The sequence below is a fragment of the Suncus etruscus genome, chromosome 10 (assembly GCF_024139225.1).
Source record: "Suncus etruscus isolate mSunEtr1 chromosome 10, mSunEtr1.pri.cur, whole genome shotgun sequence".
Taxonomy (NCBI): Eukaryota; Metazoa; Chordata; class Mammalia; order Eulipotyphla; family Soricidae; genus Suncus; species Suncus etruscus.
Window position 1 is genome coordinate 37,741,787 of NC_064857.1, and position 26,330 is coordinate 37,768,116.

The window sequence follows — 26,330 nt, forward strand, 5'->3', positions numbered from 1 at the left end:
ACGCTAGGCAGCAGCACTCAGAGGTTACTCCTGACTCTGCTCAGAAATTGCTCCTAGCAGTTTCGGGGGGTCATATAGGAAGATAGGAATCAAACTTGTGTCTGTCCTAGTCAGTCATGTGCAAGGCAAATGCCCTACTGCTGTGCTATCATCACTCGGGCTCCTAAATTTATAAACTCTTAAATCCAAGAGCAATTTTACTTTTTTCCCCCCTTCCTGCCTTCTCTCTATTATTATTAGTGAGATAAGTCATAAACAATTGGCTATGGTGCACATAAGGACTCACACATTTGTTATTAGGTTGGAGATTCCAAGTAGCAGAAATGTTGAGATTGCAATCTATTATGAGAGATGATGCTGGGATCAAACATGAGAACTTATACTTGCAACATAAGAACTCTACCACTAGTTTAACGTTGCCCCTTCCCCAAAAATCACATCAAATAATGAAAAAAGATGAACACAAATTTCCTCAAAGAAAATACAAATGACCAAAAGATACATGAACAAAGCTCCACATCACTAATCATTAGGGAGATACAAATCGTAGCAACAATGAGATATCATCTCATACTACAGAGACTGGCACATATTAAAAAGAACAAGAATAATCAGTGTTGGCACAGATGTGGGGAGAAAGAGACTTTCTACTCACTACTGGTGGGAATGCAGACTGGTCCAGACATTTTAGAAACAATATGGACACTCTTCAAAAAAGTACAAATTAGGCTTCCATATAACCCAGCAAGACCAATTCTGATAATATATTCTAGAGGCCCAACATCATCGTGCAGAAAAGGCATCTGCACTCCTATGTTCATTGAAGCACTATTCACAATAGCCAAATTCTGGAAATAACCCAAGTGTCTAAAACAGATGAGTGGAAAAGGAATTGGTACATCTACACTATGAAATATTATGCAGACTTAAGAAAAGAAATGATGTCATGAAATTTGCTTATACATGGACAGAATATGATGCTAAGTGAAATGAGTCAAAGGAAAAAGGACAGGGGCTAGAGTGATAGCACAGCAACAGGGCATTTGACTTACATGTAGCTGACTTGGGACAAACCTGGATTCGATTCCTGGCATCCCATATGATCCCCCCCCCCCCGCCCCCTCCCAAGCCTGCCAGGAGCGATTCTTTTTTTTTGTTTGTTTTGTTTTGTTTTTGGTGTTTGGTGTTTTTGGGTCACACCCGGCAGGGCTCAGAGGTTATTCCTTGCTCTGTACTCAGAAATCGCTCCTGGTAGGCTCGGGAGACCATTTGGGATGCCGGCATTCCAACCACTGTCCTGCATGCAAGGCAAACACTCTACCTCCATGCTATCTGTTCAGCCCCCAAGGAGCGATTTCGGAGCACAGAGCCAGGAGTAATCCCTACGTGCTGCTGGGTATAAAAAAAAAAAAAAAGAGAGAGAGAGGGGGAAAGGGACAAAGAATGAGCATATTCATTTGTAGGATGTGGGTGTACCTATTTGAAACCCTGAAACCCACCCATTTCTGGGAGGGGTCTTGGGAACCGGATAGTAGGTGTAACCTTACCTGCTAGACCCTCCCATTCCTGGGAGGGGTCTGGGAAATGTTATATAAGGCTTGGACCAAGGGAATTCGGCCCTTTTGGCTCTTTGCCCTTGCTGCGCTGCTGTGCGCTCTGGCTTCTGGGTTTTTGTGTTCTGGTCTTTGACCAGCATGGAGCCCAAAGGGAAGATGGCTTACAAAAGATAAGATGCAGGGCAAGCTAGAATGGCTGTATGCTTGAAAGGTTATGACATAGGCCACACACCTGTGGTGGCTAGGGCATGAATAAAGCTGATGCTTCCTAATGGCTGCGTGTGAGTGAGTGATTTCACCTGGGCCTGGGACTCGCCGGCTGCATGGAGGTTGCAGAGCCACGTGGGCTGGATGGCATCCTCCACCATCCAGCCCCATCGTTAATTATTTAATACAACAGTAGGATACTAAAAAATGTCTGAAAATAATAACGAAAGACAATAGAAGCGAGGGCCAGGAGGACTGGTCCATAGTAAAAAGGTTGCCACAAAGGTGGCAGAAAATGGTGTAGTGTGAGGAGAGTTGGAAAAGCAGATAGGACACAAAAGTGACCAACATAACAATAACAACTGGAAATGATCACTCTGGACAAGAACTGAGTATTAAAAGGAGGTAAAGTGATATGTGTGCTACTCTTTCAAAACCACAGTACCTGAAAGGGTAAGAAAAAAAAAAGTGTCACAAAGGCTTATCCCACTGCCAGGTTAAGAGCTTCAGTGGTTTTTGATACGCAATTATTTTATACGCTTGTATTTATTGTTTTCTCTTAAGAGATCCTAAAAACAGGGGCCGGGAAGGTGGCGCTAGAGGTAAGGTGTCTGCCTTACAAGCGCTATCCAAGGAACGGACAGCGATTCGATCCCCCGGCGTCCCATATGGTCCCCCCAAGCCAGGGGCGATTTCTGAGCACATAGCCAGGAGTAACCCCTGAGCGTCAAACAGGTGTGGCCCAAAAACCAAAAAAAAAAAAAAAAAAAAAAAAAAGAGAGATCCTAAAAACAGACTTTTTTTTTGGGGGGGGGGTTTGGGCCACACCCAGTGATTCAGCTCAGGGGTTACTCCTGGCTATGCGCTCAGAAATCGCTCCTGGGTGGGTCAGAGTGGTAGCACAGTGGTAGGGCAGTGGTAGGGCATTTGCTTTCCACGAGGCTGACCCAGGACGACGCAGGTTCAATCCCCAGCAGCCTTGGTGGACCATATGGGATGCCAGGAATCAAACCCAGGTCCTTCCTGGGTCAGCCATGCAGTAGGCAAATGCCCTACCGTTGTGCTTATCTCTCTGGTCCCAAAATAAAAAATTGTAAAACAGACCAATTTTGGGGCTAGAGTAATGGCGCAATGGTAGGGCATTTTCCTTATGCGCAGCTGACCTAAGAAGGACAGTGGTTTGATCCCCAAGTGTTTGATATGGTCCCCCAAGCCAGGAGTGATTTCTAAGTGTCACTGGGTGTGGCCCAAAATAAAAAAAATAAGTTAAAAAAAAAGACCAATTGCAACTCTTGTTCAACATTACCAGTTATCATCTGATTTCTTAGTGGTAAATAAATCTACTTAGAAAATTTAAGAGAAAAACAGGAAGTAAATGTTTTTATCATCCTGTCATCATAATTAAAACAAACAAAAGCTTTTGAAACAGTGTTTCTCTAGTACATTTTAAAAAATAGCTGAAAACTTTTCTAGCAAACATAGGAACTGTTTGCATTCTTTTATGTAAATACCTTTTTTGTTTGTTTTGGGTCACACCAGGCGATGCTCCGGGTTTTACTCGTAGCTCAGTGCTCAGAAATTCCTCCTGGCAGGCTCAGGGGACCATATAGGATGCTGGAATTTAAACCGGGGTCCCTTCCTATGTTGGCTATGTACAAGGCAAATGTTTTACCACTGTACTATTGCTTCGGCCTCTATGTAAATACCTTTTAAATGCAGTAATATAGATTTCTGTTCAGTTTATTTCTATTTTTTTCTTTTTCATTTTTTGGTCTTTGGGTCACACTCAGCAACGCTCAGGGGTTACTCCTGGCTCTGCACTCAAAAATAGCCCTGGAAGTCTCGGGGGACCATATGGAATGCTGGGAATCAAACCGCTGTCTCCTGGGTTGGTGGAGTGCAAGGCAAACACCCCACTGTGCTATCTCTCCAGCCCCTCAGTTCATTTCTTACAAAAGGATTCTTACAGATGCTGTCTGATAACTATCATTTTAGGCAAAAGTGAATGTGGCCTTGCTTTAATTTATAAGGCATGAAAGACTTAAGAACAGTCCTGCTAATACTGTAAAAGTGGCTATCAAAATATGGAGAAATTATGTTATATATGTTAGGATATGGAAACTGCTTTAAACCTTGGTGCTCTAAAATCCTGAATAATTTTCTCTAATTACTAACGAGATTAGGGAGGTGGATGACACCTGGTGGTGCTCGGGGCCATATGTGGTACTTGGAATCAAACCCATGAAAGGCAAGCACCTTACCTGCTGTATTCTCTGCAGCACTATTAATAATTATATTGCTGTTTCTGTTGCTCTTATGGGACTATACCCAGTGATGCTTAGGCAATACTCCTGGCTCTGCATTCAGGAGTTACTCCAGACATATAAGGTGCCAGGATTTAACCAAAGTCTGTCTCAGGCAAGGCAAATACCCTAACCGCTGTTCTATTGCTCCAGATTTTTAACAAGTATTGTAAATTTGTGAAAGATCTTATACATACAAGACTTTACACATGTACATATACATCTAGCATTACTTAAAAATATGAACTTAAGGAGCCGGAGAGATAGCAGAGAGATAGGGAGTTTGCCTTGTAAGCAGCCAATCCAGGGCAGCATCCCATATGGTCCCCTGAGCCTACCAGGAGCGACTGACTTCTGAGCACAGAGCCAGGAGCAACCCCTGAACATCGCCAGGTGTGACCCAAAAACCAAAACAAAAAAAAGAAAAATGATTTCTCTTGTGATAGAACCATGATAGTACAGCGGCCTTGTGCTTTCCTTATACATGGCCACCACTGGTCAATCCCCAGCACCCCATATGTTCCTCCAATCCCTAAGCAATGACAAGATTGTCCCCCCCCCCCAAAAAACACACACAAACACAATTTCTCTTAAGATCTCACCATAGGAGATAATGTTCAAGGGATGACCACACATTTTGCATGCAAGAGAGCTAATTCAATCATGGACCTCACCTGATTCCCCAAGCAACCATTCCCTTGCTCTCTCCACCCATCAGCACAGCCCCTCAGGAACATATGTAGTGCTGGAGATTGGATATGGGACCAGCAATGTACAAAGCAAGTGCCCACTGTACTATTTCTCCAACTCATCATCTATTTTATTAAAGCGCCTTGGTAAATTTTCTTAAATGCAGTAACTGTTTTTGGTTGTTTTGATTTGGTTTTTGGTTTCAAGGTAACATCTAGCAGTGCTCAGAGATTACTATGTGATGTAGGGGACAGAACTTGGGTCAATTATATGGAAGGTATTTTGGGGTTGGGGGGAACCACAGTGGCTGTGTTCAAGGCCTTCTCTAGGCTTCGTGTCCAGGGTAAAACTCCTGGTGGTGCTCAAGGGGCCATATGTGGTGCCAGGGAAAGAAACTGGGTTGGCCTCATCTGCTGCATTATGACTCTGATCAGCAGGGAGAGTGCCTTATCCACTATAACATTTCTTTTCCAAGTAGTAATATTTTTTAACTTCCAGTTATACATTCATAGTTTTTCAAAGTTACTAAATTTTACACATTAAGCAGTGGCACAGCAGAGGTAGGGCATTTTGCGTTGCACATGGCTGATCTAGGACGGACCTCGGTTTGATCTCCCAGCGTCCCCAAATGTTCGATCCTCTATGGTCCCCCACGCCAGGAGCGATTTCTGAGTGCATAGCCAGGAGTAACCCCTGAGCGTCACCGGGTGTGGCCAAAAAAAAAAAAAAAGGTTCACTTTAAGTTCCCAGAGATAGTTAAAAGGGTAAATATAAAGGGTTTTACTAGCATCCACTTGTGACCCTCATTTGAATCTTGACACAGCATACAATCTCCCAAGCATTAAGCTAGGAGCAGCTCATGAGCAACCCCCCAAAAAACTCACTATAATACATACAAAATAAGTAATGCAAACCACGTTTGCCTTTTCCAACAGGATAGCTGAAAACTCATCAGATGACACTATGAAGCAATTTTAGCTACAAAGTTGCAAATAGAGTATCAATATCAAGTCTAGCTTCAGAACAGAAAAGCCAAAAACTGCATGATGCCTCCCCTCCCTCAACTGGCAGAAATATTTTTCCCTTATCATTTTTAAAGTCCCTAGGGTTCAATTGGATTAGATCCTCTTTAAAAACAAACAAACAAACAGAACATAGGCTACAGGGCTGGAGAGAGAGCAGAGCAGTAGGATGTTTGCCTTGCATGTGGACTCTCTGGGGCTGACTGTGGTTCGATCCGAGGCATCCAGGAACGATTTCTGAGCACAGAGCCAGGAGTAACCTCTAAATGTCCCCAGGTGTGGTTTCCCCCCCCCCCAAAAAAAAAAAGTCAAAGGCTATATATGCTATTCATTTTTGTGTACCTTGTATGTCTGTTATAATTAAAGATAACTCCAATGGGACAGGGGAGCAGGCTGGAAGTTATATAGGGTAAGCAAGTACTCTTGCCTTGCCCTGGGCTGAGCCAGGTTCAATCCCCAGCATCCCACCTGAGCTCCACAAGCAGTAACCCCTGCACATCTACAGGTGTAGCCCCCCCAAAACAAAAAGGTAAACTCTAAGAAACGAGTTTCAGGGGCCAGAGCAATAGCACTGAAGGTAGGATGTTCGCCCTGCACTTGGCTAACCCGGGATCTATCTCCAGCATCCCATGATCCCCCAGTCTGCCAGGAGCAATTTCTGAGGGAAGAGAGGGAAGAAGGGAGAGAGGGAGGGACAAAGGGAGGGAGGGTGGGAGGGTAAAGGAAGAGAGAGAGAGGGAGAGAGAAATGAGTTTCAAAATATGCTTCAATGCAAAACTGGAAAAAAGATGGGTTTGCAAATGAATGATAATAAAAGCTAAAACTACATGCCTGTATGCACTACAGCACATTTTTGCAGAACCTTATAGTATCATACCTACTAAAGGGACTGAGCTATAGATAACTCAAAAATGCTAAAGGGCATGGTTTCCTTGTACCTCAGAGTGTGAGTCCCAAACACCCACAAATAATTCCAAGTGACCCAATCCCAGTTAAATCCCCCAGCATTGGGGCCTGATATAGCACAATAGTAAGGCGTTTGCCTTGCACTCAGCTGATCCAGGACAGAAGGTGGTTCGAATCCCGCTGGTCCCCCATGCCTGCCAGGAGCGATTTCTGAGCACAGAGCTAAAAGTAACATCGAGCGCCGCCGGGTGTAACCCAAAACACAAACCCCAACATCTCCCACCCAAAAAAAAGTCCAGGACCGGTGAGATAGCATGGAGGTAAGGCGTTTGCCTTGCATGAGGAAGGTCAGGGGTTTGAGACCTGGCATCCCATATGGTCTCCCGAGCCTACCAGGAGCGATTTCTGAGCATAGAGTCAGGAGTAATCCCTGAGCACTGCTGGGTATGACCCAAAATCAAAACAAAAATAAAACAAAACAAAATCCCCAGCACTGCATAGTCAGTCCCCTGAGCACTGCCACAAGTGACACCTGAGCAAAGCCAGATATGACCCCCAATTCCAAATAAATAAGAATCTCCTGGGGCCAGTGCGATAGCACAGTGGTAAGGTGTTCGCCTTGCACACAGCCAACACAGGATGGACCCTGGTTAGAATCCCAGCATCCCATATGGTCCCCAGAGCCTGCTAGGGGTGACTTCTGAGAGCAGAACCAGGAGTAATTCCTGAGCACCACCAGGTATGACCCCAAAAAATTTTAAAAATCTCCTTACTCAAACTCTCAGAATTTTCATCTTAAACTTACACCAAATCTTTACCCCAAACTACTAAAGGGTTTCAAATAAAATCGGAATATAAATTGATTCTTCTTCATTACTATTCAAGTTCCTGAAATTATATGCATAATGGGGCAATGCTTAGATTCATTTTCTTTCATCAAATTCTCAGAATACATGACCAAAAAAATAAATCTAAGCAGAACTAATCTAACATACCAAAACATTACCTTTTCCAAAGAAACAGTTAAAATGGCCCAGTTCAGGGGCCGGAGAGATAGCATGGAGGTAAAGTGTTTGCCTTTTCATGCAGAAGGTCATCAGTTCGAATCCCGGCATCCCATATGGTCCCCCCCGTACCTGCCAGGAGCAATTTCTGAGCATGGAGCCAGGAGTAACCCCTGAGCACTGCCGGGTGTGACCCAAAAAAAACCACCAAAAAAAAAAAAAATGGCCCAGTTCAAAGTCTTTCCTTCGTTTCCATAAAGCATTAGCCTTACTACAAGTTTAGTCTTTTGAAGAATCGTTTCAGTCTATCCAAAAAGCTTAACTAGCCACAGGCCCGTCTATAAACAAAGTCCCAAATCCAAAAAAGTTTACTGATAAAATGGAAAAGAAGGCATACTTTATCACAAACTGGCTGCTTGGTGAGTGTCTTAAATTGTTGTATCCTAATATTAAAACGCAGGAAGGCTGGCGAGGTATCTCAATAGTACAGTAAATGCCTTGCGTGCGTGAGGCTCTGGAAAGAATCCCAAGCACCAAAAAATTAAATAAGTAAAATAAAATGTCTAGGGAAATCTAATTTCCATCCTAAACTGAACAGACATTTCTGTGTTTGCTTCCAGTGCTGGGGATCAAACCCAGGGCTTCCTATAATTAAGTGTTGTACCACCAAGCCACATTCCTGGCCTTGAACAGCCTTTTTCGGAACATTTTCCTGTTTCAATTCCATAATATTTAACACACACACAACTTCCAAGAAAAATCCCCTCATATGTATCCGGACTGTTTCTGCAGAATCGACTGATTTATTCTCACCCAAAGTTGGAAATATTTATCAAGTAATCACTCAATATATACTTGTTAAATGAAGATCCCTCCTGTAGACTTGGAAAGTGAAGTTTTCCCCATGGGGAAGTCATTCCCCATGAAACTGCTCTGGTTCAAGTTAAAATACGTTAAAAACATTCCTCCAACAGAGAAGCTAAAAAGTGCCCCAAATGCCCCCACTTTCTCTACCAGCGAAATATAACGTCATTTGGGAAACTCATTCCACCTGCCACCCTGGCAAGGACAACCTACATAAAGAACATACAAGCCTGATCCGTTTCTGAGCAGCTAGCTCTATCTGCCTCTCTGTCAACAGACCAGACAGTGAAGCTACAGCTGGACGAGCCAGCAGCTTCGGTCACTTCCCCCACATGACCTTGGGGGATTTACCTCTTACACCTGAGCCTCAGGTTTGTGAACCGAGGAACACCTCTCTCAACTCTGGCGGGAGGCCTCGGGTCCCAAAGACAAGTCGAGAGAGGCTCGCTGTCCACTCGACAGCGTCCACAAGACGCCCCCAGTTCATTCACTCCCTCCCAGTGACCGCTGGGCCTCCACATGGGCAACAACTTCCTCCTTCATCCAGCTCCTGGAGGGACCCTGCGGGGTTGGTTTACAAGAACACTTTGCCCCCGACCCAGCTGTGTTTTAGGGACCTCCTATTAAAAAAAAAAAAAAAACAACTCACACCCCCTAGAGCAGCAAGGAACCTCTCTAACCCCAAGTGGAGCTGGGGGTTAGCACCAGCTGACTCCGGAGCGGGGTGTAACCCAACACGCAGCTGGGAACACACCTGAGCACGCACTCGGTAGGTAGGCCCTTCCCCGCGCTCGCCAACCCCAGCCCATCGAGAGCACCCCCGCAGCGGCGATGGCCCCCCAGGCAGCCCGTCGTTCCTCGCGGCCTCCCGGCGCAAAGAGGCAGCCAGCATCCATCCATCCCTCCTTCCCAACTTCCCAAAATGCCGTCACCCGCCATTCGGCGACGGTGTCGGGGGGTGGGGGGGACTCCCAGTCGCCACGCGCCACCCAGGGCCGGGCCGCACCCCAGGAGGCGAAGGCGCCCGTCCCCTCGCCCCCACCCCGGGGGCACCCCGTTAAGCATGGGCAGGCACGCAATCGCCTCGGGGTGTGTTGTGTATGTGTCTGATGTGTGTGCCGATGCACCCCCCGAAACTGTCGGTGTCGGGGTGTGTGTGTGTGTGTGTGTGTCTGTGTGTGTGTGTGTGGAGATGCAGTCCGCGAACCTGCCCGAGTGTGTGTGTGTGGTATGTGTGTATATGTGAAGATGCACCCCGCGAACCTGTCGGGATGCTGTGATGTGTGTGTGTGTGTGTGTGTAGAGATGCACCCCGCAAACCCGTCGGGATGTGTGTGTGTATATGGAGATACACCCCGCGAACCTGCCCGGGTGTGCGTCTGCGTGTGTGTGTGTGCGTACGACATGTGTGCGCGTGTGTGGATGCACCCCGCGACCCTGTCAAGGGCCCCCTTCCCTGGGGCTCCCCTCCCCCAAGCTTACTCCCAGAGCTCCGGGTCCCTGAGGCGGCGGCGGCGGCGGGCGCTCCCAGGCAGGAGGCAGCGCCGGAACTGGAGGCCCGAGGCTTAGCTCCCCGTCCTTCCTTGCTTCCTTCCTTCCGTCCTTGCTTCCCGGGCGCGCGAGCCCGAGCCCGAGCCCGAGCCCGAGGGGACTGGGCCGCCCCCTCCAGCCTCCGCCTCGGCCCCCTCGCCCGCCCCGCCGGGCGTGTGGGCGGAAATGCGAGCGAGCGAGCGAGGAGCGAGGAGCGAGGAGCGAGGCGCGCGGGGGGGGGGGGCGTCGTGGCTGGAGCAGCTCCCCGCGGCCGAGCGGGCGAGAGCGCGAGAGCCCAAGATGGCGGCGCGGCGGCGGCGGCGGCGGCTCCAGCTCCAGCTCCACAGGGCGGAGAGGGACGAAGGCCCGCGCCTCCCTCCGCCGCTTTCCCGCGCCTCGCGGCGTGTGCGCGCGCGTGTGTGTGTGAGTGTGTGAGAGTGAGTGTGGCGGGGGCCGCTCGCGGCGTCCCACCCGCCCCCGCCTGAGGCAACACCTAGCGCGCCCGCCAGCCCGGCCCGGCCCGGCACCCCCGAGCGCCCGAAGGCCGAGGCCCCTCACGCGTACCTGCGCGGCGGGCGCGGTGCGGTGCGGCGCGAGCCCGGGCTGCCGCTTCCTCCTCCTCCTCCTCCTCCTCTTCCTCAGCCGCCGCCGCCGCCGCCGCCTCCTCCGCGCCTCAGGCCGCCCCCCTTCCCCGCCCCCACCGCCGCCAACCGCCGCCTCAGCCTCGGCCGCCGCCGCCGCCGCCGCCCTCGCCCCGCCCCCTCGCCCGCCGCCCCGTGCGCCTGCGCCTCCCACAGGCCCCGGCCCCTCGCGCGCTCCGCCCTTAAGCCTCTCGGTCACGCCCACTCGCGCATGCGCCTCCCACCAATTTCCCGCCCCGCCCACTCGACCCTCGCGCGTGCGCCTCCCACAATTATTTTTCCCCTCGCCCGCCCACCCCTTGCGCACGCGCCTCCCACAATCTCCGCCCCTCGCGCGTGCGTCTCCCACACTCGCCCTCCGCCCCTCGCGCGTGCACCTCCCACAATCCTCCTCTCCTCCCCTCCCTCCCGCGGGACTGTTCCATTCGCGTCCGCCGCCGAGCGGGGGAACGGACTCCAGGTCGCCGCGCGCGCGGGCGTACGCGCCGACAGTTGCTCGTCGCGCCCGGCTCTCGCCGGGAAAGGCAGGCCGACGGCCTCTGAGACGCGCGCGATTCGCTCGCCCCCGCCCTCTTCAGCCGCGCGCGCAACCCCTGAGCTGGCTGGACGCCCCTCAGGCGGCCCCGGGCTTTGGAGGCCGCGGCGCCTGCGCGTTGAGTCGCTTCCGGGTTGTCCAGGCGCAGGCGCAGAGCCGGGTCTCCCCCTAAGCGTGCGGGACAGACCGGAGCGACCTGGGGCTGCTCTGCGGGTTCTCGAGGGCCTGTGTCTGCGTGCGAAGATCGAGGCCGCGGTTCTCGGTGAGGGGCGGGACCGGTGCGTGGGGTGGCTGCACGCGGGGGTGGGACGAGGCTGGGCAGAGCCGCACAGTCCCGGCGGTGTGGTTGCCAGCTAGGGATGCGCGGGGAGAACCGACACCCCGCACTGACTTTGGGGTTCCCCTGTTTCTCCCACCGGGGTACCCCCTTAGCAAGCAAGCTTCGATTGCTCGTGTGCACGACATCAGGTTCTCGGTGCAAGTTTTACTCGCCTTCTCTGCGAGCGTAGGCTAGCTAGATCCTCACCTTATTTATTAAGGCAGCTCGATTTGATATTAAAGGGTTAAAATTTTTTGTTTCTAGGGGCCTGAAAGATAGCCCAGGCCACTACGGAGTTTACCTTTGCTTGCAATCGATGAGAGGTCGATGCCGGGTACACACCCCACCTGGAGTGTTCCCTGAGTGCAGAGCCAGGAAGAAGCCCTGGGTATGAGGCTACAAACATACCTTTAAAGAAAAAATTATTTTAAAAAATGAAGGAAGGAAGGGAAGAAAGAAAAGAAAAGAATTATTAGTTGAGTTCAGGGTTGCATGCATCCCTGTGTCTCATGATGCAAAATTTCATGTTCGACTGAATTCCTGGTCCAGACGTTGGAAATCTAGACAGACAAATAGTTCACTCCAAGCCTGCCTTCAGGGTTCGAACCTGGATGAGATAATACGTGTAAGGTGAAATTAGCTCCCAGGCACAAGGAAAAGTGCAGGTATTATGTTAGCTAACCACACTGTAGATGGGGATAAGGTTTGTGGGTGTAATTGGTACTCTTGTCCTAGAGTACGTCCAAATGGTTACCAAAATGATGCGAAACCTGGCCTCTCAGATATTTCTCTGCTGATACAAATTTACATATTTTTCTTCCTTTTTACTTTGAATTCAGAATCGTGGATTAATAAAATAATCTACACAGGGGCTTGAGTGACAGTAGAGCTGGTAGGGCGCTTGCTTTGCACATGGTCAACTCGGACTTGGATCAGCAGCATCTCATGGTCCCTAGAGCTCACCAGAAGTGACTCCTGAGTGTTGAGCCAGGAACCCCTGCACCCCCGTGTATGGCCCAAACCCCCAGTCCACACACAGTCTCCAAACTGATCATTTTTTGTTTCACCCAAAAGTAAAGTAGACTAAGTTTAGGGAATACTCTTGAGATTTTTTCCCTTTACTTCTTGTCACTGAACAGAATTTCAGGAACCCAGGGATACTTTGAAAGTCACTGTACTACTTGGTTGCTCTCAAAGGCTTTTTCAGGCTCTCATATTTCCTATTTCAAGTGAACATTTCTGAATCCCCATACCTCTTGCCATAGTATATATGGGTTGCATAGGTATCATTTTATATTTGGATCAGATTTAGTTTGCCATTTTTGGTTTTGTTTAATGGGAAAGAGAAAACTACCTAAATACTCTGTATTCTCTGTATTTTTTCTTTTGGGGGGTGGCAGGGGTTTGGGGCCACACCCAGCAGCTCTCAGAGGTTACTCCTGGCTTTGCGCTCAGAAATTGATCCTGGCAGTTTTCGGGGACCCTGTGAGATACCTGAGATCAAACCCGGCTCTGTAGCAAATGCCCTACTGCTGTGCTATCACTCCAGACAGACCCATGTTTTTTGGTTTTTGGGCCGCACATGGTGACGCTTAGGTGTTACTCCTGGCTATGTGCTCAGAAATCACTCCTGGCTTGGGGGATCATATGGGACGCAGGGGGGTCAAACCGCTGTCCGTCATGGATCAACTGCATGCAAGGCAAACGCCCTACCTCTGTGCTATCGCTCTAAACCATGTCATAAGTTCCAATTCCTTCCCATTTTATTTTATTTTTTGGTTTTTGGGTCACACCCGGCAGTGCTCAGGGGTTACTCTTGGCTCTTTTCTCAGAAATCGCTCCTGGCAGGCTCTGGAGACCAGTTGGGATGCTGGGATTCGAACCACCGTCCTTCTGCATGCAAGGCAAATGCCCTACCTCCATGATATCTCTCCAGCCCCATCTTTCCCATTTTAAATTGATTTAAAATGGATCTCATTTTACTTTTTGTTTTGGTTTAGTTTGGGTTTTGTTTTGTTTTTTTGGGAGGCCACACCCAGCATCACTCAGGGATTTCTCCTGGCTCCTGGAGCTTGGGGGACCATATGGGATGCCAGGATTCAAACCAGGATCTGCCACAAACACCCTACCTACCCACTGTGCTATCGCTCTAACCCCTCTCATTTTACTTTGGTTAAATGTGAGGTTTCACTGATTACTCTTTAATTGTGCCATCTTTGCTAGTATGCTGCAAAGCAAATCTGCATATTGGAGTGGATTTGGAATAGCAAAATGAATGCTACTTAATATGGGGGGAGTTATTTATGTAATACCATACACTGAATGTGTGTTCCTATTTAATCCTTGTAATAGAACCTGAAATAAGTCTGCCCTGCCCCTCATTTAGGAGGGTGGCAATAGGAGACACATCATCTTTCCCCAAGCTGTGCTCATATGTCACTCCTGGCCATGCTGGGGAGACTATGTGCAGAATGGGGGATCAAAACTGGTTTTTGGTTTTTTTTGTTTTGGGCTTTTTGTTTTGGGTTACTCCTGGCTGTCTGCTCAGAAATAGCTCCTGGCAGACACGGGGACCATGTGGAACACCGGGATTCGAAACAACCACCTTAGTCATGGATCGGCTGCTTGCAAGGCAAACGCTGCTGTGCTATCTCTCTGGCCCCCAAAACTGGCTTTTTTAACCACATGAGCACTTACCTCCTATACATTCTCTTCCTGCCCTTACTGTCTTTTTCTCTTCTTTGTTTTTGGGCCACATCTCAAAGCACTAGGGGCAGATAGTGGTTCAGAGTTGGCCCCAGCATACAAAGTATGTCCTCTGTGTCATTGCCCCAGTGCTCACCTTCCCCCATTTTTATAAATGAGAAATCTTTTTTTTTTACTATTATTAATTGATTGATGATTGACTGGTTGGTTGGTTGGTTGGTTGGTTGGTTGGTTGATTTCTGGGCCACAACCAGCAGCGCTGAGAGATGACTCCTGGCTCTGTACTCAGAAATTGCTCCTGGCAGGCTGGGGGACCATATGGTATGCCAAAAATCAAACCAGGTCCCTCCAGGTTAAATGAGAAATTTTGAGGCTCAGAGAAGCCCAGTCCATTATATAACTTTATTGTCAGATTTTATTTTTCTCCCCCTCCCCCATTCATCAAGTGTCAATAATTGAACTCAGAACCTTTCACACAAGCATGGCAAACACTATCCTAAGCCCCCTGGCCCAGTTTTGCCTTTTTTTTAAACCTACTTCACCAAAAAGAAAAAATACAACTTATTTCATTATTCCCCTGTTCTTTGGATTTGGGGTCACATCTGTTGGTACTCAGGAGTTAATCCTGGCTCTGCACTCAGGGATCAAACCCCGGTCAGTCAGGTGCAAGGCTGTACTATCTCTTCAGCCCAATATACCTATTCTTAGTCCTATGATCCATGCACTCCTGGGGATCTGTAAAAAATTTTCCCCAGTCAAGTACCTGCTAAGCTGCTGCAGATATCACAATAGCTAAAAACTAATTTTACATTTTATTTGATAAATAAAATGCTGTAAATTCTATCCTCATTGGTTTTGCTTCTATCTTAGCCATCTGCAAAATATTTGGGGGGAGAGTGGTAGCACAATTTGCCTTGCACATGCTAACCTAGGACAGACCACAGTTGGATCCCCTCGGCGTCCCATATGTTCCCCCAAGCCAGAAGCGATTTCTGAGCACATAACCAGGAGTGTCACTGGGTGTGGCCCAAAAAAAGCAAAAAAAATAATTGGGGGGCCCCACATCTGCTCAGGGGTCACTCCTGCTCTGCATTGGTGATTTATTCCTAAAAGTGCTCAAGAAAACATATGGAATGCCCTGGATTAAACCAGGGACAGCTGCATATAGGACATGCACTCTTCCTGCTGTACTATCTCTCCGGCCCCAGTATTTCTCCTGTTTTCCCTGATCTGCAGATGTGAAAAGTTAAAACCGTACTAGATTGCTTTCCTAGTAAAATTCCTCAGCATTATCATTACATATTCTGCAAAGAGAAAATAAAGGACTTTTAATGGAATTTGCTACATATGTATAAAAATGTCTCTGGCTAGAATACTAGCTCAAAGGGCTAAGCTTAAGGGAATTTGCATGGGGTGATTCACTGCTCCCATTTCAAATACCAGGTGTGCACCCATCCCCCAAAAAGAGAGATGTACAGATATTACAGGGGTAGAGCAGTTGCCTAGCATATAGTTGGTCAACCCAGCATTACATAGGATCCCGCAAGCACCTCCAGGAGTGATGCTTGAATTAGCACCAGGTAAGCCTTTGATCCCCAGTATCCCTTATGGTCCCCCAAGCCCACCAGGAATCAAGCACCAAGGGAACAAAAACAAAAAAATCTCTGCCTTCACCCACATTTCATTAGCTACTGATTCATGAATTGTAGGCTAAGTGTAGGCAAATAAAACAGTGTTCTAGTTTGTGAATGTTCCATTTTCACGAGAAACTAAAAGATAGTAGTGCTCAATATAAAGACCTCATTAATAGGTACATACTAATTATTTAGGTGTGGAAGGTATGGAAAGCTGAATAATGGCTCCCTGGGATATATCTGTGTCCTGGTTTCTGGAACCTGTGCATATGTTATTATGTACTGGCTAGAGGGAATTAGAATGTAGATGAAGCAAAACTTAAAATAGAGAGCTTATCCTGGATTATTGGATTATTTAGTAGGCCCACTGTCATTATAAGAAAAACCAACCTAAGGCTCTCTGCTCAAGATTTGGCCTCTAACTCAGGCAATCTCTCAACACTGGACAAATCATTAAAACTGATTCTCAACCCTATAGACACATAGACCCTTTGATTTGGTCTCCGTAAATGATAAATCTATTGTGTGGTTGCAGTAAACTTGTGGTTACATCGGCAGTGGGAAACTAATACAGACGGGAGCCAGATCATGACTAACAACCAAAATACTCTGCATTGTGGTTTTGTACTTGAATTTAAATGATTGTGAGACTTATTAAGCCTTGGGAGGGGTGCAAAACAGAAAAAAATTGTTTTGTTTTCAGGCCACATTCTGTGCTCAGGGGTTACTTCTGGCTCTGTACTCAGAAATTACTAGCGTCAAGCTCAAGGAACATATAGAATGCTGGGGATAACATAGGTCTCCCATTGCAAGGCATAGGCCCTTCCTACCCTCTGTGCTATTGCTCCAACCTCACAGCAAAAAAAAATTTTAAGCAAAATCCACTCAGCAGAGCTTGTGGATCTCAATATTTTGTCTCTGCTCTGCATCTCCTGACATCAGTCTCAAGCTATAAGAAGTTGCTGAGGGCCGGGCGGTGGCGCTGGAGGTAAGGTGCCTGCCTTACCTGCACTAGCCTAGGAGACGGACCACGGTTCGATCCCCCGGCGTCCCATATGGTCCCCCAAGCCAGGAGCGACTTCTGAGCGCATAGCCAGGAGTAACCCCTGAGCGTCACCGGGTGTGGCCCAAAAACCAAAAAAAAAAAAAAAAAAAAAAAAAAAAAAAAAAAAAGAAGTTGCTGAGCTCTCTGTTATTGCTGTACAGCAGTAGCCTTAGCTCAGCTACCTTGAGACTTTGCACTAGAATAGAAGTAATTAAACATTTATTTCTTGGCATTTCGTTGCTGAGATGTCTAAATGCAATATGGATCATCAGAAAGCTCTTCAATAGAAACTTAAAATAAGGTTCCAAATGTTTAAGAAAAATTTTTTTTTGGTTTTGGGGGCACAACGGCAGCGCTCAGGAGTTACTCTTGGCTCTGCGCTCAGAAATCACTCCTGGAAGGCTCAGAACCATATGGGATGGAGGAATCAAACCTGGGTCGGCCACATGCAAGGCAACTTTTTGGTTTGTTTGTTTTTGGGTCACACCTAGCGGCCCTCGGGTTACTTCTGGCTCTATGCTCAGAAATTGCTCCTGATAGGCACAGGGGACCATATGGGATGCCGAGATTCGAGCCACCATTCATCCTGGATCAGCTGCATGCAAGGCAAATGCCCTACCACTGTGCTATCTCTCCAGCCCTGCAAATGTTTAACTCTTAAAGTTAACTAGCAGGTTTGATTTTACATTTGATTAGGTAAAAGCTATGTAAACATAATAACCTGGGGACCAGAGAAATAGTACAGCAGGTAGGCCACTTGCCTTGCATGCTGCTGACCCAGCTTTGATCCCCGGCATCTCACAAGACCACCAGGAAACAGCCCTAGAGTACCACTGGGTATTGCCAAAAACAGAACAAAAAAGCCAAAAAGTAGTCTGTAACTAATGTCCTATTTGATGAGGGAATAACTAGAAAGTTTTTGTTTTGATGTTAAGATTCAGAACTTGGGCCCGGAGAGATAGCACAGCGGCGTTTGCCTTGCAAGCAGCCGATCCAGAACCAAAGGTGGTTGGTTCGAATCCCGGTGTCCCATATGGTCCCCCGTGCCTGCCAGGAGCTATTTCTGAGCAGACAGCCAGGAGTAACCCCAGAGCACCGCTGGGTGTGGCCCAAAAACCAAAAAAAAAAAAAAAAAAAGATTCAGAACTTAAGCTTAAGAGTAGAAATGTGGGGCCGGGTGGTGGCGCTGGAGGTAAGGTGCCTGCCTTGCCTGCGCTAGCCTAGGACGGACCGCGGTTCGATCCCCGGCGTCCCATATGGCCCCCCAAGAAGCCAGGAGCAACTTCTGAGCACATAGCCAGGAGTAACCCCTGAGCGTCACAGGGTGTGGCCCAAAAACCGAAAAAAAAAAAAAAAAAAAGAGTAGAAATGTATATACATACCCCCAGGCTTTGTGAAATCAAAGTCCTCGACTCTTCTACTCTGTAGCTGAGTCCACTGAGGAAATTCAGATTAATACATGGATGTTTATTGAGTCATTTAATCCAGCAACCCAAATTTAGACACAATAATTACCTCCATTTTATTTTTCCCATCTCTTCCTTTTTGTCATTGTCACTCCCAATACAGACTTGGAACTTGTGGTTCAGAATCTCAGCAGTGATCACACTGGCAGTGTGAGGCAGTGCTGGGAATTTAACTCGGCCTCAATCCCCAAGCCTCTACCTCCATTTCAGAGTGAGGAAACACAGAAAATTTAAATGATTTATTTAAGATCTCACAATAGTACAAGAGCCAGGTTTCCAGAAGCCAGTGGGTAGGTTTTGGAACACAAACTTGTTTTGTTTTAAGACCACAACCAACTCTGCTCAGGGCCTGCTCCTGGCTCTGTACCCAGAAATCACTCTTAGGCAATGCCTTACCTGCTGTACCATCACTATGCCCCCTCTTATCTATTTTACACAGTATTAAAATTAACAGTAGGATAAAACAATTCCAGTACATGCCCTTGTTTTACAGTAGGGATTTTGTGCCAAGAACAATAGGGCCATTTATGAGCTTAAATAATATTTTTTCTTTATATGTAGAAAATGTTATGTGTAATCTAAAGGATTTACCAGATAGTCCCAAAATAGAAAATAGTTGTGTTTTGGGGGACCCTCATTTGTACCTTTTTTTGTGTGTGTGTGTACCTATTTCTTTTTTTTTTTTTTTTTTTTTTTTTTTGGTTTTCGGTTTTTGGTTTTTGGGTCGCACCCGTGATGCTCAGGGGTTACTCCTGGCTATGCGCTCAGAAGTCGCTCCCGGCTTGGGGAACCATATGGGACACCGGGGGATCGAACTGCGGTCCATCCAAGGCTAGCACAGGCAAGGCAGGCACCTTACCTCTAGTGCCACTGCCCGGCCCCTGTGTACCTATTTCTAATAAAATTTGATGCATTAAGATTTTCTATATAAAAAAATATTTTAAAAATATTTTTTTATATAGAAGAGTATGTCAGAGGGGCTGGAGAGAGAGAGTGCAGCAGATAGTACTCACCTTCAGCCAACCCTAGCTTAATCTCTGGAACCACTTATGGTCTCCTGAGTACAGTTGGGGTCACTTCTGAACACTACCAGGAATAGCCCCCTGAGCACTACTTAGATAAGACCCAAACCTGCCTTCCTCTGTAAGGAGAATTACTTTCAACATTAGAACTATAATATATCAGATTATTTTGTATTTATCTTTGTTTTTATCTTTTTTGTGTAGAAGGAGAGAGCCTGCTGGCAATTTAGGTCGGTCAGTAAAGGCCTAAGAATGCAGTGTCCAGGATTAGTCAGGTCAGGTCACAATGGTGGTGCTCAGGGGTTCTCCAGATCTGTGCTGCTTTGGATCTCAACAGCTGCATCAGAGTTAGAGAAGTAAAGGAGTTTTCCTAAAACACAATGATTAACCCAAACTCTAACAATCCATTTTCCCCCTAAGCTTTCAGTATTATATTTCTAGGTATTTTTGCTAAGCACTTTGTTTCCAAATGATTAGGGAACAAGAGCAAGTGATGGCACAAATGCTCTCTTTAGATGGAGAAGACTACTCTTCTGACAGTGCTTGGGGGAATATATGGAACTAGGAATGGAACCTGGGACTCCTGCATGCAGAGCATGTGCTTTGAGGTTTTGTCTGTCTTTATGCTTTTCTACGCTTTAAGCTTACTATTAGACTGAGATTCAGTGTAGGTGTACACTGAGGGTGTGAATCTAAGGTTTGTGTGTGTCCTTAGCAAGCCTTTGTGAAACCTTCAGAGACTGGAATTAATTTGGGGGGGAATTTTCTGGTTCCACATGTCAAGAAATATCCTCTAACCTTGAGAGAAATCGCTATCTCTTCTATTTCCTTCTTTCCTGCTTTCTCTATCCAAAGAGTTTGCATTTGTGTCATCACTTGCTCTTGTTCCCTAATCTTTTGGAAACAAAGTGCTTAGCAAAGTGCTTAGCTAGAGATACAATACTGAGAGCTTAGGGGGGGAATGGATTGTTGGAGTTTGTCCTAATCATGTTTTAGGAAAACTCCTTTACTTCTCTAACTCTGATGCAGCTGTTGAGATCCAAAGCAGAGTTGAGAAGAGCACCAAAGGCTTTCATCTTTGCAGGTTTCAACCCCATGTATTTCAGTCTCCTGAGCATGTGTGGGAATGATCTCTATGTGCAGCTGGGTGTGGCACAAAAATTTGTAGTACATTGTCTGGCATATAGTATTAAATCAGTGCATATTAGCTTCTTTGGTTGTTTCAATATAACTAAATAGCTTTCTTGCCTTTTTGGTTTTTTTGGGGGGGGGCACACCCGGTGGCGCTCAGAAGTTACTCCTGGTTGGTTCAGGGAACAATATGGGATGCTGGAGATCAAACTCAGCTCGGCTGCTTGCAAGGCAAAGCAAGACCTACTTGCTATGTTATCACTACTGTCCCAAAATAGCTTTTTATTTCTTAACTTTTAATGATATGCATAACAAAATTTAATAGCTCACTTACCTTTGTAGTACACTTTTTTGGGTTGATGGTTACTGTTTTAGATTTGTTGGTTGGAGGGGGGAGGCACACCCAGTAGTGCTCAGGGACTCCTGACTTGTTGGTACATGAGGACAGAGACAGAACCCAAGCCTATGTCTAGAGCATGCACTGCAGACCCTTGAGCTATCTCTCTCTCAGACCAGACTTTTTGAAATCTGCAGTTCAGTGAATTCCTATATATTCTCCAAGTTACACACCCTCAACTTAATTTCAGAGTAGCTTTAAAGTACTGCGTTCCTCAAATAACCATCAGTATTCACTCACCATTCTTCCTATCTCTTAGCCCCTGAAAGCTACTAATTTTCTGTCTCAAGATTCCATATGGTCATGGCTGTGGCTCACTGGTTGAGCAAATTGACTGTGTTTGGTCCCTGGCACTGCACATATATATCCCCTATGAGCACAGCCGGATAAGGCCCTGGTGATTCTCCAGCACCCATGGGCAGGCCCTTTACTTACCCTTACAACAATAAAAATTTGCCTTTTGTGGGCATTTTCTGTAATTAGAACCTAGATAATGTGATTATTTTTGGTTTAATATGGTCTTTTGTAGCCGGAGAGATAGCATGGAGGCGTTTGCCTTGCATGCAGAAGGACGGTGGTTTGAATCCCGGCATCCCATATGGTCCCTGAGCCTGCCAGGAGTGATTTCTGAGTATAGAACCAGGAGTAACCCCTGAGTGTTGCCAGGTGTGACCCAAAAACAAAAAACAAACAAAAAAATACATATATATATATATATATATATGGTCTTTTGTGATCTTTCCCTTTTATGACTAATCCACGCTTGCTTGCCTACACCCATTAATGCTGAAGCCATACTCCTGGTTCTGTGCTCAGGAATCACTCCTGCTTATTTTCTTATTTAGTGAAACAATGTTCCAGAAATAGTGTTCCTGAGAGGTGGACGCTGGCCTATGGGGCTGAGGAGGGTCCCCCATGCCGGGCTACATGCTAGTGCCTGAACACTTCCTGCACACTGAGCAGAGTGCTGCTCTCCATGCCTGATGGACATAGTATGCACAACCTGCCCTGGCCAGCAGCTCCAGGTCCAAGGATGCCACTTCCACTCCCTTGGACAGCGGGGTCTGGGGGTTCCCGGGCACCTGTCTGGCATCTCCAGGAGGGGCTGGGCCTCCCTGCTGGGGCTGGGCTCTGGGCTGTTGGTAAGCCCTTCACCCTGCTGCAGGTGGATGCAAACAGCCTCCTTGTCTGGGGCTGATGGCAGCCTTACACCTCTGCTATTTGGAGGGAACAGCCACTCTTTGTTTTCCAGACTTCAGGGCCAAGCATCAGAGCCAGAAATACTGAGGCCTTGGGCATCCGGCCTGTGGGGCATCTCTGAAAGAGGAGGTGTCACTCTCCTTGCTAATTTTTTTGTTGTTTGGTTCGTTAGGTTTTTTGGGTCACACCCAGTGGTTCTCCAGTTACTCCTGGCTCTATGCTCAGAAATTACCCCTGGCAGGCTCCCGGAACCTTATGGGATCCTGGGAATTGAACCACCATCTCCTGGGTTGGCCGAATGCAAGGCAAACGCCCTACAGCTGTGCTATCTCTCCAGCCCCTCTTCTTGCTAATTTCTTCCCGTTGCCACTGCTGCAGTATCATATGGTGCTGGGGATCAAACCAAAGTTGACCAAATGTAAGGCCGGTGTTTTATATCCTATTCTGTCTGGCTTCCAGAATTTGTTAGTATTACTGCCAAGTAATATCCCATTTTGTGGTTATACCACGTTTTGCTTATCCACTCAATTCCTAAATGTTTGGACTGTTTTTACATTTTGGCAATAGTAAATAATTGCTGCTGTGTGTGTTTATGCACAGGTTTTAACTTTACTTGAGTATATAAAAACAGAACTGTTGGATCATTTAATGGGATCATGTGTAATGTTTTGAGGCACTTCAGAATTGTCTTATCAAAGTAATGCTATTATTTTTTAGTCAGGAATGTTTGTGAATTCCAGATTTTGGTTTGGTTTGGTTTGTGGGATACTCCTGGCTTTACTCAGTAAATTGATGCTGGTGATTTTGGGAGATCAACCCCAATTTTAATCCCTAGTACCACATATGGTTTTTAGTTAGGACCAGGGTTCAGAGCTAGGAATACCCTCTGAGTACCATGTATGTGGTTGCAAAACAAAAAGATGGGCTGAAGTAGTAGTACAGTGGATAGGACGTTTGCCTTGCACAAGTCAACCTGGATTCAGTCCTTGGTATTATATAGGGACCCCGAGTCCTCCAGGAGTAATTTCTGAGTGCAGATACAGGAATAACTCCTGAACATTGCCAGGTATGGCCCCAAAACAGAAAGTCAATTTTGCTAAGCAAAATCTTTTTTTTTTTTTTTTTTTTTTTTTGGTTTTTGGGCCACACCCGGCAGTGCTCAGGGGTCACTCCTGGCTGTCTGCTCAGAAATAGCTCCTGGCAGGCACGGGGGACCATATGGGACACCGGGATTCGAACCAACCACCTTTGGTCCTGGATCGGCTGCTTGCAAGGCAAACGCCGCTGTGCTATCTCTCCGGGCCCCAAGCAAAATCTTTTTAAGTGCTTCTTATTGGCCAGGATGTTTCTTCTTTATTTTTTTATAATTATCTTTATTTAAACACTGTGATTACAAATATGATTATAGTTGTATGATTGCAGTCATGTAAAGAACACCCCCCTTCACCAGTGCAACATTCCCACCACCAATTTCCCAGATCTCCCTCCTCCCCACCCCCCACACCTGTACTCGAGACAGGCTTTCTACTTCCCTCATTCATTCACAGTGTTATGATAGTTTTCAGTGTAGTCATCTCTCCAACTGCACTCATCACTCTATGTGATGAGCTCCATGTCATGAGCTGCACCTACCAGCCCTCATCTCTCTTGTCTCTGAGATACTGTTAAAAATGTCTTTCATTTTTCTTAAAGCCCATAGATGAGTGAAACTATATTCCATGTACATCCATGTATAGGAAAATTTCAGGATGTTTCTTCTTTAGAAAGGCATCTATTTAAGTCTTCACTCTGTTTTTAACTTTCCTCTATTCTTGTAAAGTCTTTTATCAGATATGATTTGCAGAAATGTTCTCCCATTCTGTAAATTGTCTTTACTTTCCTGATGATATCTCTTGAAGCAAAAGTTTTTCATTTGTCCAAAGATCTATTTTTATTTTTGTCACTTGATCTTTTGGCCTCATTAAGAAACCATTGCTTAATTCAAGGTCATGAAGATTTACTCCAATTTCCTTCTCTTTTTTTTTTTTTTTTTTACTTATTAAGGGTATTATAGTTTTAGTACTTTCATTTAGGTCCGTAACCTGTTTTGAGTTCATTTTTGTGTGATGTGGAAGGGATCCAGCTTCTCTCTTTTATACCTATGATGGGAAATCTTTTTCCTTCCAAGGGCATTTTGGATATTCATAATGTTATTGTGTGCCATACAATATAGGCAGATATGGGACTGGAGAGATAGTAAACTGGGTAGGGCACTGGTCTTGCATGCAGCCAGTTGAGTTCAGTCCCTAAAACCCCATATTGTTCCCTGCCAGAAGTGACTACTGATTGCCAGAAAGTATGGTCCAACCTCCTCTCCTCAAAAGACAGTATGAAAACTAATATATCTATTGTTGATTTAAGTTTAATCTGTCTATGATTTAAACTGATTTACCAATGAATTTCACCATATTTCCTACCCATTACCATACTGTCTTTATTATAGTAACTTTATAAAAGGTTTTTCAGGGGCCGGGCGGTGGCGCTAGAGGTAAGGTGCCTGCCTTGCCTTGCGCTAACCTAGGACGGACCGCGGTTCGATCCCCCGGTGTCCCATATGGTCCCCCAAGCCAGGAGCGACTTCTGAGCGCGTAGCCAGGAGTAACCCCTGAGCGTCACCGGGTGTGGCCCAAAACCAAAAAAAAAAAAAAGGTTTTTCAGCAATTTAAGCCTTCCACTTTTTTCCTACTATAAATAGTATTATTTAGAAAATATGAGAAAGGAGGGACCCAGAGAGATAACACAGCAGTAGGGCATTTGCCTTAAATGCAGAAGGAGTGGTTCGAATCCCGGCATCCCATGTGGTCCCCCAAGCCTGCCAGGAGTGATTTCTGAGCATAGAGCCAGGAGTAACCGCTGAGCTCTGCCAGGTGTGACCCAAAAACAAAAAAAGAAAAAGTCCATTAGAGGGGGAGGAGTGGGGTGGGCAGAGAGATGGTAGAGTGGGCAAGGCACTTGCCTTGAACTCAGCTGACCTGAGTTTGATCCCCAGCATCTTATATGGTCCCCCAAGCAATGCCCAGAGGGATTCCTGAGTGCAGAGCCAGTAGCCCCTAAGCATTTCTAGGTGTAGCCCAAAAACAAACAGAAGAACAAACAAAAACTGCAAAAGAGGGCTGAAGAGATAGTACAGTGAGTAAGGACCTTGCCTTGCTGGTAGAAGACCTAGATTCTATCCCCAACTTCACATATGGCTGACATACAGATCAAACTTGCAATAGACATATTGGTTTCATAGTCTTGAGGAGAGGTTGGGCCATACTCTGGTGATCAGCAGCTACTCCTGACTCTAGAATGTAGCACCCCACTCCAATGTTTTTAAAATGATTTGTTTGGGTTAGTATATGTATGTTATATTTGTGTGGGCTAAGACTTGACTCCAGGTCAATGCATACAGAGCATGAGCTTTACCATTAAGTTACATCCTCCGTCCTTCATATGAATTTCTTATGGGGCGAGGGGTCTCCCAGAATGCTCAGGCAACCCCTTGTGGCAGTCTTCAGCCTTCCAGGTTTGTAATTCAATGTCAGAGACTGAGGATGCTGTTCAGGCCCTAGAATGCCCGGTATTTCCTGGGCTACACGCAGTGGTGTTTGGCAGCCTCCAGGGTGGTAGCAGCCATACTCTGAGAACTAGGTGCCGAGGTGTGGATAGCTTGGATAGGGGTTGACCATGTCTGCCATTACCCCTATACTAGCTTTAAGATAGAAAATTTATTCTAGGGGCCGGAGCAGTGGCAAGCAGTAAGGTGTCTACCTTGCACACTCTAACCTAGGACAGACCACGGTTCAATCTTCCAGCGTCCCATATGGTCCCCCAAATCAGGAGCGATCTTGAGTGCATAGCCAGGAGTAACCCCTGAGTGTCACCGGGTGTTGCCCCCAAAAAAAGAAATTTTATTCTAGCTTTATACTAGTAAATTTAAATTTTTTTAAATTTACACTAGCTTTTAATAGAAAATTTGTATAAAAAAGGCCTTTGGGATTTTGATAGGTAACAATATTATCTTTTTTTTTTTTACTTATGGTTTTCTTTATCTTTTTAACTATATATGTACTGGGGAGGGCCACACCTGGTGGTGCTCAGCAGTTACTCCAGGCTCTACATTTCCCCTAC

General features: G+C 46.5%; 4 protein-coding genes across 5 annotated transcripts in view; 2 read left to right on the forward strand and 2 right to left on the reverse strand.

Moving 5' to 3' along the window:
* The window catches only part of ASH1L (ASH1 like histone lysine methyltransferase), a 178,512-nt gene extending 167,835 nt beyond the window's left edge, over window positions 1-10,677 (reverse strand). The window contains 1 exon segment of the mRNA XM_049782187.1: window positions 10,647-10,677. The gene's annotated coding sequence lies outside the window, so the exon portion shown is untranslated.
* LOC126020739 (farnesyl pyrophosphate synthase-like) overlaps window positions 1-26,330 on the reverse strand; it is a 340,408-nt gene that overhangs the window by 288,244 nt on the left and 25,834 nt on the right. The gene's annotated exons all lie outside the window — the stretch shown is intronic.
* LOC126020142 (skin secretory protein xP2-like) lies at window positions 9,881-11,430 on the forward strand. Its single transcript, XM_049781609.1, has 2 exons — window positions 9,881-10,487; window positions 10,760-11,430. The coding sequence occupies exons 1-2, from the start codon at window positions 9,881-9,883 to the stop codon at window positions 11,428-11,430; spliced, it is 1,278 nt and encodes a 425-aa protein (XP_049637566.1).
* DAP3 (death associated protein 3) overlaps window positions 11,306-26,330 on the forward strand; it is a 49,563-nt gene continuing 34,538 nt past the window's right edge. Inside the window, exon 1 of the mRNA XM_049782287.1 lies at window positions 11,306-11,520. The gene's annotated coding sequence lies outside the window, so the exon portion shown is untranslated. The remainder of the gene's footprint in view (window positions 11,521-26,330) is intronic.